This window comes from Rhinolophus sinicus, chromosome 7 (assembly GCF_057876585.1).
Source record: "Rhinolophus sinicus isolate RSI-liver-muscle chromosome 7, RSI-T2T, whole genome shotgun sequence".
NCBI classification, from domain to species: domain Eukaryota; kingdom Metazoa; phylum Chordata; class Mammalia; order Chiroptera; family Rhinolophidae; genus Rhinolophus; species Rhinolophus sinicus.
The window spans coordinates 46,253,584-46,267,774 of record NC_142507.1 but is presented as its reverse complement, the minus strand read 5'-3'; the positions used below and the strand labels follow the sequence as shown (position 1 = coordinate 46,267,774).

Here is a 14,191-nt window from a genome sequence, read left to right as displayed (position 1 = left end):
TCAATTTTTTGGCTGACACATAGTAATCAGTTTGTTGTGTTGACTGGTGCTGTTTTTTCGCTCTTAACTTTAACTTCCATATGTTACCCCAGCAAGTTTATTTATTTTTATAGATGCCAGAACACTAGCATGAATTCAAGTAGCTCTGAACCAAGTCAGAATTGATAAGATGAGAGATTGTGTATTTCTATTGCTGCTGTAACAAAATTGCCATAAATTCAATGCCTTGACACAACACATTTTACTCTCCTATTGTTCTGGACGCTAAAGTTTTACTGGGTTAGAGTAAAAGTGTCAGCGTGTCTGGCTCTTTGGTGGCTCTGAGGAGAGAATCTTTTTCCTTGTCTTTTTCAGCTGATGTGGCCACCTGTATTTCTTGTCTTGGGACGCTATCTCCAAAGCTTTCATTATTCGTTGCTTTTTCCTCTTTTGTAATCTAATCTTCCTCTGCCTCCCGTTTATAAGATCACTTGTGATGACATTTAGGGCCCATCAAATAATCTCAGACAGCACTCCCATCGCAAGCCTTAATCTAATCACATCGGCAAAGTCCCCTTTGCTGTATAAAGTGACACTGACAGGTTTTCCAAGGAGTAGGACCTGGATGCCTTTTGGGGCCGTTATTCAGCAAACCACATACTGTAATAAAGAAGCACTAATTTTTTTTTCTCACATTAATGTTTGTTTTCTCTTCCTAAGTAGGGTATCCTTTTTCCCAAATGCAATAACTCAGTGGATTATTTTACTCAGCTCTTTTTTTTTTTTTTAATTTATTTTTTAAATTTATTGGGGTGACAGTTGTTAGTAAAATTACATAGATTTCAGGTGTACAATTCTGTATTACATCATCTATAAATCCCATTGTGTGTTCACCACCCTGTTTTACTCAGCTCTTAATGCTTATTTCTTTGGTCTTGTCTGCCATATTGAATGAGTAGTTTCCATTTGGGCATCATGCACAATTTCCGTAACTTTTTCCTGAAGACTATTTCTTAATGTTGTCATTTTATGTTGTAGTTGGTGTAATACGGTGTCCAGTATGCCGCCAAGAATGCAGACAGATAGACCTTGTGGATAATTATTTTGTGAAAGATACATCTGAAGCTCCTAGCAGTTCTGATGAGAAATCAGAACAGGTATGCTTCTCGATTTTTCTTTGTATTCCTACCTTGATATCAAAATGTAACTTATGAGAAAGACATGTTTGGATTGTTACATAAATTAGGGTAGTTCTGCTATAGTTCCATCTTTCAACTTGAAAATAAAGGATATCTTTATTCTACACCCTCAGACCTGGCTAAATGAGACAAAAAATCATTACTTAAAAATTCAAGTTTTGTATAGATTTTGTGTTCCGAGACTTATATTTTTACCCACATGAATGCTTGATCTGGAACGAAAAGGATTTCGCTGAAGATAAATGGACAACAAAATAATTTTATCCTAGGTAACAATGTATTAGTATGTTTGAGAGCAAATTAGAATGTTTTCACCTTTTTATTTTGTGGCTCTACATTTTGTAAATTTAATGTAGATTAGTATTTATTTCCTCTTTTAGGTATGTACTAGTTGTGAAGACAATGCAAGTGCAGTTGGCTTTTGTGTAGAATGTGGAGAGTGGCTATGTAAGACATGTATTGAAGCACATCAAAGAGTAAAATTCACTAAAGATCACTTGATCAGGAAGAAAGAAGATGTCTCAGGTAAGATAGAAGCAGCTTTAATGATTACTATTAATCTCCCTCTTTTGCCCCTATAGCATTTCTACATATTCTTTATAAGCTTTGGATACCAATATCAATAAGATTTAGAAAGTTAGACAAAAATTTTGTTTAGTTTAAAAATATATGTTTTATTTTACTACAGAGTCTGTTGGAGCGTCTGGTCAGCGCCCTGTTTTCTGCCCTGTACACAAACAAGAACAGTTGAAACTTTTCTGTGAAACATGTGATAGACTGACATGTAGAGACTGTCAGCTATTGGAACACAAAGAACATAGGTACAGAAGTCATAATTGCTTATCGAGAAATATTATAAAAAGTTCTTATAAAATTATTCTTCCTAAAGCAAATATTTATTCCATAATTTTGTTTGTTAGCATTTTAATTCTCAGTTTTGTATATTTTATTTCTTAAAGCAAGATATGTTTTTGATAAATTATTTAATAGTTTCCACATCATATATAATAGTCATATGAATATTTGTTAAAAATGTATCATTACATGGGTTTGGGTTTGCTAGAATGGAGATGTGTTATTTCTTTGTTTGCTCTGCCTTTGGTTGAAATACACTTTTTTTCAAGTGTACTATGGTATTTAGTATATGGGCTGTCATCTAAATAGGTAATATTTGTATGGGAATGGCTAACTGATACCCATTTAAATATTAAAGCATAAATGTACTAATTTCATGTTAAAGGATTTGCAGAAAAACTAGGGATTTATAAGAATCTGAGTAAGCAGAGTTATTCTCTAATACATAGCTCAGTTTTTCAACCCCATTTTACCCTCAGAGTTTAATAGTATTCACTATTAATTAGTGTTCACCCGTCTGTTACGTCTGAACTGTTCCGGAAATGCACTGGAATTTCTAGTCATTTGTATAACAAAATCCTCTAGTAAATCTCCCAGTTTCTATGACACCAATTTATTGCAATTAAAAAATGGTCTTGCCTACCCATACAATATTTTCTAAAGTGTTTTTCTTACAACAGTTCTGCTGAATTGATGGAAATAGGTTTTATGACTCTCCTGCCAAAAAAGGGTAGGTTAAGTTGGATTAACCACACTTAACTGTAAGATGTCTTAGAGCTTTTAATTTGTTAGATTCATTGGCATTTATTTAGACTTCTCTTAAAGAGGGAATACATTAATTCTCATTTCTAACAATTATTTCATCCATAGTTAATGCCAGGCACTTTTCTGAATGCTGCCATGTTTGTTTGATTCATACCAACTACCCATGAATTGTTGGTACTGGCACCATGACTCTTACAGGAGAGGGAGTCCACTCGCAGAAAGCTTTAGTCATGTGTACAAGGTCTCGCTGTAAGTCGCAGTGGCAGGATTTGAACATAGGAGGTCAGACTCCAGATCTATTTTAGCTCATATACTCGTTTTGTCCCACGTGGTATATAAAATACGGTATATGGAATCTCTCAAATTTGACCACATAAAGGTAATGCACTTTGTTCTTTTTCAAGGCAGCTCTCACTGTTCTAGAGAACATTTGTTTGGGAATGGTACTTTGAATTTATGTATCTTATAATTTGTTCTAGAATGTTTCATCTTACCTGAAAGTTGGTTAATGTTTTATTTGAGGTCACGAATCTCGTGGATACCTTCACCTCAGGGCCAGATCTTACCATTGATTGTCTTGTAATAATCTCAATAAGACATTAGATTACCTTTCTCAAAGCTGCAGTCAGATCTTTGAGAAATCCTAGATTTCTTATGGCTTTTTAAATTGATGGTGAGAAACAAAATGAAAGATAGCATCTTTTTCTCATGAAAGAATACCTTCAACCGCCTCTCCCTTAAACTTTAGCCACGATCCTTCCCCTTCTTGCACCATTATTTTTTACCACTTATATCCAAGTCCTAATTATTTCTTGAATGTTTTCTCCCTTTTCTTTAGTTCACACTTTGTTTTTCCTGAATAGGTTGTTGTAGAACCCATGTCACTGGACTTAAAAGCCTAGGTACATATTACTAGAACACATTTATAACTGGTTACCCTGCTTTGAGGTTTCCTTCTTAAATTCATTCTGTCCACATTGCTGCCAGGATTTATTTTGCTCAAGTCTAGTTGCCCCACCCCTCACCCCGCTTTAAACACCCTTCAGTGGTCCTCCACAGTCAGAGTTTCGAGTATTCAATATAGTGTATGTTTTTGAGTCTTACCAGTCTTTCTCTTCATCATCCGAAGTTAGGGAACAGTCCACAAGACCACCCTCGCTTCTGACACCAACTGCAGAGTTCAGTAAAAACCAACATCAGAGGACAACAGCATGCAGTTCAGCTCACTGATAGGAGTTGCTTTCACCTTGTTCAATTAGGGTGGTAACCTTCTGAACAGAGTGTTTTACCTTCACCTGTAGCTCTTAACCAAGCAGCTCTTAGTTGGTTCACAGAGACCTGTTCATAGGGCACTACATGTGCCATCATCGGGTTCAGCAGCTCCTTGGGTGGTTCCAAAGACATACTTAGGGGAAAAGAGGCTAGCCACCTGCCCAGAAATACCTCTGTGCATGCTCCTCGTTGCATGTCTTGCCGCAACCATTTCTATTTCCTATTGCACTCTTCTGGGCACTGCCTTCCTTAGTAGCGTGTTCCTCCATCACCCCAGATGTTGTGCGTATTTTAGGTATCAGGGTTATTTTATGTTCTTCAGTCATAGAGTTGGTCTCAATACATAACAGTAAGCCAGTAACTTTCTCTTAAATGGCATATATTTTACCACAGCATTCAGAAATTTTCTGGTCCAAATCCCAGTGGTCGCTGCTGAGTGGCACTCACAGGCTTTTGCCATAAACTTCAGTCTGCATAAGCCATGTTGCTGAGACTTCCAAAATAATGTCTGAGTTTGGCTCATAGGGGCCCCAAAGCATCGAGAGACAGATTGCAATTCAGACGTGGCCTGCCTTTATGTTCAGACCCCCATTCAAATACGGCCTTTTGGGGGGTTCTATTGATTGATACTAATAATATCAGATGGAAAGTACGTGCGTTTCATAATTCAAATATACCAACCAAATATTGGGCTTCTTGTTTAGTTCTAGTGGTAGGTGGCAAAAGCAGTTTATTTTTCTTCACCTTGGAATGTCAAGGGTGGCTCCTGCCTAGGTTATTCCTAAGAGTTTCACCAGTTTGGGGTTCTCTTGGGCCTTTGCTGGATTTATCAATAGCCTATGATGGTCACGTGGTCACCATTGCATTTAAGCCAGTCCTATCTTCATCTTTAGTTTCTGATATTATCACGATATCATCAGTATAGTGTATTATTATCCTCAGGACCTCCCTCAAGGCTCAGTTCCTTCTAACCAAATTATACCAGTAAGCGGAATTGAAATACACCTGTGGCAATACAGGAAACGGAAATTGGGATCCTTCCATGTGAAGGAAAATTGCTCTTGGCTCTATTTTGAGACTGAGACAGAGAAAAAAAAACATGAGCAGGATCCATCACTGAGCACCACTCCCCTGTAGCCTGCTGTGTGTGTTTTGTACTGTTGAAGCCGTATCAGGCACTGCTGATGCTATGGCGGTACTGCTTTACTCAAGCATTAATAGCCTGTTAGTCTTGATGAGCCATCTGCTTTTTTCACAGGCTACACAGGGTTCTTGCACAGAGAATTTATTGGTACCAGCACTCCAGCTTCTAATCTGTTATTAACATGGTCGTCTCTTTTTGTCCACCAGATATCCTATACTGTCTCAAATTAACAACTTCTGTGGGTTCAGACAGTTCTAGTAGTTCCCATTAGCGTGTCTGATCAGGATTGGCCTTAGGTGAACTTATATGCATTCTGTTTTACAATGCCAGTCAGACATAATATCCATCCCAATAATATATGCATGTAAAGGTGATGTAAACACTTCATATAAGGTCAGTTCAGATATTCCAATTTTCGCCCAAACTTTCACGTTAGTCCTGTCAAGCATTGCCTCTCCTCCCAATTTGGCCTTAGCACCCACTGGACTTCATCATGTATTAGAATCACAGTGCATCGGGCTCCCCTGTCAAGGAGTCCCAGAAGTGTTTCTTATCCACCCTCTGGCTCTTTGACCCACACAAGGGCATATTGCCTTGGTTCTCCAGCTGGGGGTAGAGCCGGAAGACCCTGCCTCTCTCCACTCTTCAATTTGATTAACCCATAGGGCAATCACTCCAGGCATTTCAAGGTCAGGTTTCTTATGGTCGTCTTTGCCTTCAGCTTTTTAAATTTCCAGTGTAGTACAGTTGGTGTAGGGCCCTTTAATGCAGGGGAGCAGCAGTGACTCCCATTGATCCACCCAGTCTTCAGCAGTGCTGCATTAAGACCTTTGTCAACCCTATCAACATCTGCTTTATTCATCCCATTTTTCAGGAGCCATCTTAAGATTTCCATCCTGCCTAGATACATCCATGACTTTCCCCTTTGTCTTTCCCTGTTTTCTCATGAACCACTCTAATTTTCTTAGTGTTTGTAAAGCCCATAAAGGGAAGCTGAGATAATAAATCTGATAAGGCTTCTTCGATTGTTGCTAGACTTTGCAGCAGTAAGTTTACATGGGAGAACCCATATAAAAGGGTCCCCCTTAATGACGGTATTTACTATGACCTAAATAAGAAGCACAGTCAGTAGATGAATATCATTATCTTTATAATGCCGATTCAGCATTGCTTGCATAAGAAGCAGACCAGCTACTTTTTCTGGGGAGTTCCACTTGGCATTTATCAGAGAAGGCCAATCACCTGTCGCAGGGTAAACAGGCTTCACAGGGGCTTTTATCCAGTCCAACAGGCTAGTTGTGCTCTCGGGAATGACCGGCCAGGGGTCTGGATTTTGTATAACCATCTACGGTTGTACGGTAGTGAGCTGTGGGTCCTGCATCAGCTCAGACAGCGCTCTTCTGTTCCGAAGCATCCAAAACCAAAGACACTGCCCTTAAGTAGTCACCCTCACAGTGTTTTAGCGAAGGTTTTTCTTCAGGAAGCAGACAGTGTCAGTCCACAAAATGAGACACACCCTTCACACTGTACTTTCTGGTTTCGTTAGTTTAGTTGTTCCTCAGCCTGGACTACCTGCCTTTTTGTGACCACAGGTTGTAGAGGTGCTGTCTGTTTACTCAACATAATTTTTCCCTTTGGAATGGCCCTGAGGCTGCTGGCTGTGTCAGACAGGCTGAAATCTGAGCTTTGCCAAGTGTCAGGATCTGTCCCAACACACTCTTCATTTAGCTGCTATGGATAACAATAACCAAGGGATTGTATAATTAGCTTGGTTCTTATTGGTTTGCATTTCCTTATTTATCCTAGGGAGTTGGGTCTGCGATTTCTAAATTCCATTGCCTGTAGTAACTGCAGCTGCAGTTACATACCATGAGTGACTAGGTAGTCAGGAATCAAAGGTTCATAAACACCCACCCCACCCCTGCCTTCTACCTCTTCCCAAACCGTGTGTTTCAGTGAATCGCAGTCATTCTAGTGAACCACACTTCTGACACCAAGTGCAGAATTTGGGGGTCCCAAAACCACCCTCACTTGTGACATCAGTTGCAAGTTCAGGATTTCCCAAGACTACCCTCAGGTTTGATAATTTGCTAGAACTCATTGAAAGCTGTTAACGACTGATGGTTACATTTATTACGGTGAAAGGATACAGATCATAATCATCCAAGGGAAAGACACATGGGGCAGAGCATAGGAGAGCCCCAGATGTGGAGCTTCCAGTAGTCTTTTCTCACTGGAATTCTGGATGTAGTTAACTTCTTTCTCCCAGCAAATGATACGTGACAGTATGCATGGACTGTTGTCAGCCTAGGAGGCACACGTGGTCTTTGATGTTCAGAATATTTATTGGGGCTTTGTCATGTAGATATGGTTCACTGTCCATATGACCGGCCTGTCTCCAGCTCCTGAGGTTGAGCTGATACCCCGTGACCCGAAGCCCCTACTATAAATCATCTAATTAGCATGTGGCCCAAGGCCCCAGATAAACAAAGATCATTTTCTCAGGCTTAGAAATGCCCTCCTAATAACTGAGGGCAAAGGCCAGACGTTAAACTCTTTATTACACGATCTGTTATTGCCTACTAAACTCTTTATTACAGATCTGTTATCTCCTTCTTGCATTTTTGTGGTAGGAAACCCTGTGTTTTAAATTACTCTATCTTTACAAATGTTATTTGTTTACTTAACAGAACACCTTCCTTATCTGTCAGGAGAACAATTGAACCTTAAAACCTGTTCACTTCTGTGTGTTATCTTCACTGACACTTTCTATTCCACCTTTCCCATCCCTTTTCCCTGTATGGACTTAAGGCTATTTTTTTTATTTTTTATTTTTTCGAAGTAATATTTTATTAGAGGTGCAGTTCTTTTCTTTTTTAATTGGGGAAGGGGAACAGGACTTTATTGGGGAACAGTGTGTACTTCCAGGACTTTTTTCCCCAAGTCAAGTTGTTGTCCTTTCAATCTTAGTTGTGGAGGGCACAGCTCAGCTCCAGGTCCAGTTGCCGTTGCTAGTTGCAGGGGGCGCTGCCCACCATCCCTTGCGGGACTCGAGTAGTTGAACTGACAACCTTGTGGTTGAGAGCCCACTGGCTCATGTGGAAATCGAACCGGCAGCCTTCGGCGTTAGGAGCATGGAGCTCTAACCACCTGAGCCACCTGGCCGGCCCGACTTAAGGCTATTTTTAGGGTTAGTTCTTCAAGGGGCTTAATTTCTGCCATGCTTATTGATTGGGTTGGACGTCTTACCTCTTCTTGAGTCAATTGTGATATTTTCTTAGAAACTTCTTTTTTTAGTTGAGATTTTAAAAACATACTTGACTAGAATTAAACAGGATTAAGATTTTGCAAAAATCTATGGTTGTCTCTTTCTAGTTTGTAAGGTAGTATAGCAGAGTTTTTTCTTTATTCTTAATTAGCATGACCATAGATTTTAATCTTTGATTGGTTATTTTTTATCCAGTTCTTGAAGTCATTTAGTCTATTCTTTTAAGTGTTCTAATTACACTTCTCTTTTATTTTTATTCTTTCTTTAGTTCGATTTTGTTGTACTTTTCTCAGATTCTTATATTGACGCTTTAGTTTATCAAAAATATGTGCATTTTCCTCTGATGAAAATTTAGCCTGATTTCGTAATCATTTTTTCTTAATAGAGGTCTATAATTGTATTTTTGGGTTCTCCCCTTAAGAGATCATACAGTATAGCAGTAAAGATGAACTCTTTATGTATGTATCTTTTAAATGAAGAAAATGTACCAAGTTTTCAAAGTTGTATCAACTTGATGAGGATTTAATGTGAATTGTACCTATAAAGTGCTTAACACAGTAAGTGCTCAAAAGCAGTTTATTATTACTAAAATTGTGACCTGCACATTTTTTTCCCTTGTAAGCACTTACTGAAGTCTCTGGTTTTCTTTATGGTTTTGTGAATTCTCAAAAAGGAAAGCAGCTATAGAAGTGAAATCTTGTGTATTACATGGTTTCTAGTTAAACCATGGGGTTTTCCTTCCTCCCTCTAATAATTCTATTCACAGTAAATGAATAAAAAAAAAGTATAGACTTACAAAGAACAAGAATGAGAGAAAAGACACCAATGGAGATTTCAGTTAATTTTTCAAAACAGGGAAATAGATTGAATATTTAGTGAATCTGACACTTGACCTAGTTGAGTTGAATGAACCACACACAACTCATGGGCATGCAAATGAGATATAAAGGAAGCCACTTGATTTATTTCCTAGAAACGTATTATGGCTCAGGATCTGGAAGTAATAGGTGTCACAAAAGATTGGCTTATTCTTTGAATAAATAAAATCAAAGGCTCTGGACTTGGGGATATTAGGTCTAGATGGAGGGTGGGGATGAGGGACTTGGTTGAAATCGGGGAAATTAAGTATAAATCTGCACACTAAATTTGGGATCTTTACTTCCCAACTTGCTTCCATTTTGCCAGTAGTGACACTTTTCCATTTCACTATTTCTCTCTATCCCTCCTTCTGAAATTAGAGGCCTTTCACTCTCTGGAGAAAGGGAATGATCAGAAGAGCCTCTAAATTTGGGGTTCATTTCTAATTTAAAAGATTGCCTTACAGGGAAGCCCACCATTTTATAAATTCTGCTCTCTTTCACATGATTCTAAGCAGTTTTTAAATATATTTAAATATGAATGGATAGAGGGATCATCTGACATTTGTGAAGAACCACTGTCATATACCGTATATTGTGAGATATGTGGAGAATTCTCGACTCCCATCTTTCTTGTCTGGTGTCAAATATAGAGACTGGAAAAGCTGAGTATTTCCTTTCTCAGCATTTCTGGCTTAGGGTAGCTCTGGTACACAGTTTGTGCCCATAAAATGTAAGCGGAATTCTGCTTTGTGGGTAGCTTTCAGAAAGCTCTCGCCTTCCTGATAAAAAGGACAAATGTTACGGTGTCGGCCTTTTTCTGGCTTTGTCCTTCCTTGAATTTGGGTGTGACGTCTGGAACTGTGGTGTTAGTATACGCTCATGAGGTAAAGCCAGGATCGTCTCAGAGGTCCTAGCTCTGATGTTGGTGAACTGTTGAACTAATACCATCAGCTGTGTTTGGTCTTGTTCTATGAGTCACATTAGTTAGTCCAGCTGTACTCATTTCTAATTGACATGGCCACCCACATGAAAGAGACCAAGGTACACTGAGGCAAAGGTAATGTAGGAACAAAAACAAATGTAAAGTAAGATATGACAAGCTGTTATTGGTTACAGAAGAATGACAGAATCTCTGAAAAAGAAGGAATTAAAATAAGAAAACACTTTTGGAAGTATGATAGCTGAAATAAGAAAATAGGTTTGGTAGGTAAATTCCAGTAAGTCTCCTAGAAAATAGAGCAAAAAGAGAAAACTAAAAGATAAAATAACGAGATCCAGCAGCCAATCAGTATGAATTAGAGAAAAAGAAAAGAAATTATCAAATAGATAATATAAGAAATTCACCTAAGAACCTAGAGTTGCCAGTCTGAAATGACCGGTTTAGTGCCCAGTACACTAATTGTAAAAAAGACCCATATGAAGGTATATATTATCATAAAATGACAGTACATTAAGGTTGAAAATGGAGGATCAACAAAGTTTCCAAAGAACAAAAATAGGTGGCCTGCAATAAAATGGACTTTAGATAGCGATACCAGGGGATAGAAGATGCTGGAACAGTGACTTCAAATTTGGGGGGTGAGAGGGAAAGATTTTCATCTTAGAATTCTGTAGCTGAACTATTAATCAGTGTGAGAGTAAGATGTAGAAATTTTTCAGTGTGCAAGGGTGCAGAAACTGCCTCTCAGTGCACCTGTTTCTGGAGAGTTAGAGAATGTGATCTACAAAAATTAGTCAACCGAGAAGGGGTTGGGAATGCCCAGAACGACAGCTGTGCAGTAGCTAGTTCAGACTGAAGCATGAGGACTGAGGACCCTATGAAGGATGCCTCCAGGAAAAAAATGAAACCACTTCTGTTAAATTTGTTACATTAGATGATTTGAAAAATAGTATTGACAGGCTTTTTGCATATCTGATGGAACATGAGAAATATTAGGGATCGGTACATTGAAAACGAAGCAAATGAGAACAAAGGGCATTTATTCCAATAAACAATAGTTCTATAAAAAATTATTGTATTCCTTGGCTTATCATTGGACGGTATTTCCATGGTCGTTTATTCAACAGGTACTTGCATGCCTACTGAGCCCAGGTGTGGTATATTTCAGTGATCAGGGCAAATTCATTGTCCCCAAGGACATGTATATTTCCAAAGAGTAAATATGTCATGATAATTGTCATAGAGGAAAAGCAAGCTGGGAAATCGGGACAGGGCATGTGAGCACGTGGGGGTGTAGGTTTTTATTTCAAAAGGCTTCAGTGATAAGACGGGATTTGAATAGAGACTGATGGAAGAATGGGAGCAAGCCCTGCTTACATTTGGCAGGGGGGGGGCATGTTTCAGGTAGAGATTAAAGCAAGTGCGAAGGGCCAGCGATACTAGCATACTTGACATCTTCCAGGAACTGCATGGTCTAAGTGGAAGGAACAACACGAAATTTGGTGTCAGATGAGTCGGGTGGGCAGAAAGGGCCAAATTATTTAGTGCTTTGTAGGCCATTGTAAGAATGTTGGCTTTTACTCTGAATAAGACACTCAAGAGTTTGAACCAGTGGAATGACTTGACTGATAATTGTTTGAAAGGGATCGTGCTAGCTGTGGTGAGAGATTAGAGGGAGGCAGAGACAGACTCGGGAGATTAGTTAGGCTGTTTTCAATAATTTAGGCAAGAAGTAACAGTGGCTTAGGCTAGAGTGCTAACGTTGGAGATCGTGAGATGTGATCAAATTCTATATTTTTAATTTGGGTGTATTACTTGAAGTTGTAATATATGGATGTACTGATTTATGGATTATATGAGATGGGTATTAATAATACCAATATTTCTGGTTTTCACATTACTAAGAGTAATTGGAAGGATAGAATTGAATTTACAGAAGTTGGAAGACCGTGGAAGATGTGGTTTGTTAGGGAATTGGTAGTTAAGTTTTGGCCGTATTAAACTTGAGATCTTATAGCAATGTAAACACTGACTATTTTACGATAAAATTAGATTGGGTGTGATAGGAGAAGTAGGGAAGGTGGTAGTATAAGTGTTGAATTTGTAACTGTCTAAAACTGATGAAGCTCTTTAGACCTGTCATTGTAGATGGCATCCCATAGAACTGTCCCCGTCGTGACAGGTGCAGAGGGTCCTCACACTCAGGGCACCTTCTCAGAACGTCTCCACTCCGTTAATTGTCAGCATGGGGCAAGAGACAACCTACATATTTGGGGTGAGTTTGCTTCTGAAATGAAGGTCACGAGTAAATCTGCACGTACTAAGACCACACGTTCTGACTCTTCTTATCTGCGGGGAGGATGTGGTTGACTTGCTGGAACTAGAATTTCTTCTCTGTTAACACATTAAAAGAGGATGCCACAGGCCCCACCCCGCTTTTCCACCGACATTTGCACCCTCTCCATCATTATCTGCTTGAAATCTACTAGGGCTAATATTATTATGCTTTTTATCTCTGTTTGTCACCCAAGAAAAGCCCCACGCTCCCAGGTCTCCCCTTCATCTGCCATACTTTTAATTCCCATAAGGCTCTGTGTGTGACAGTTGTGTCTCTCTCTGCCACTTTGTTCTCTGGGATTTGTGGTTTGTCACCAGCAGGGTTGCTGTATCCTCAGCCTCTTCTTTGATCCTTTTCTGTACGGTCTTTGCTGTGACGGAAACAGAAGCCGAGGACACTGCTTCCCCTGCACCTCTCTTACCTGGTGGCTGGTTTTTCTTTGATATCCTATGTAGCCTGGAGGTGTGACGTAGATTCTCTATGTGCTATTTTTCAGACTATTCTTCCTTTTCTAAAAATCTCCAAATTTTAATCTCATGTCATTCCTCACATCCTTCATTGTTGGTGTCATATAAAAACGTTTCGGGCATTCCATTCCATTTCATTTCTTAAAGAGTTTAGTTACTAACTCAGTGGTAATCTGTGATATACGACTGTTGTCTTAATTCCTGGCAATGTTAATACACACAGATTTGACCCTTCAGACACCCTGGTCTTTGTGTTCTTTGAACTTCCTCCTATGGTTTGTATCCTTTACATTGCCACTCACGCCCATGATCATAACACTAGACTTTGCCATTTCCAATAATTAAGTTTCAAGCATTCCTCTCTGTGACCACATCTGTCATTCCAGCTCATTCTGCTTAGTACCAGACTTCCACAACTTTCATCACACAGTGACTTTAATTTTAATCCATTGATCATACTTGTACAACCTTTCTCTTTACCTCATTCCTCGGTTCTCACTTAACCCTTTTCCAGTTTAATTTCATGGCTAATCGTTTTCACTCTGTCGCATTTAGCCTTGACTTCGATATCCCACTTGATTGAACTCGCTTGGCAAAACCACAGTCCTGATTAAACCCAACTTCCTTTTTATTAGTGCTTATGCACCTGAATATCACAGGAGTAAAATTACATAATGTTACCTGCTGGTCTCATTCCCAGTTCATGACCACATACCTCAAGTAGACCGTACTGATGCCTGGCAGCATACTATGTATTCACACCGTTTCCTGTCTTATTAAATAGCAACAATTTCATCCTCCATCCTCACTCCCAGATACTGACATTACGTTCTACCTCACTAAGAACTTTTGAAGCAATCAAAGAACTTCTACAGACTCTCCCTACCACATCTATTCAACCTCCCAGGCACCTGCACCCACATTTCTACCTTTCAGTCTGTTACCTTAGTTGAACTGTCTTTCTCTATAAAGCCAATTTCTCCATGTAGACACTTAGATTCCACCATTGCTTCAGCAGTTTGGCCTTCTCTGCCAATATAATTCTTTCAGTCTTCAGCAGTTATTCAGTATTCTGTTATTTTTTCTTCCATCTTTAAAAACAAG

The 14,191-nt window shown here is 39.1% G+C and overlaps 1 protein-coding gene across 2 annotated transcripts in view; it reads left to right on the top strand.

Moving 5' to 3' along the window:
* The window catches only part of TRIM33 (tripartite motif containing 33), a 105,003-nt gene that overhangs the window by 47,272 nt on the left and 43,540 nt on the right, over positions 1 to 14,191 (top strand). For both annotated transcript variants that reach the window (XM_019730364.3, XM_019730363.3), the window contains exons 2-4: positions 1,018 to 1,136; positions 1,559 to 1,703; positions 1,867 to 1,999. In XM_019730364.3, coding sequence (XP_019585923.1) covers positions 1,018 to 1,136; positions 1,559 to 1,703; positions 1,867 to 1,999 — 397 coding nt within the window. The remainder of the gene's footprint in view (positions 1 to 1,017; positions 1,137 to 1,558; positions 1,704 to 1,866; positions 2,000 to 14,191) is intronic.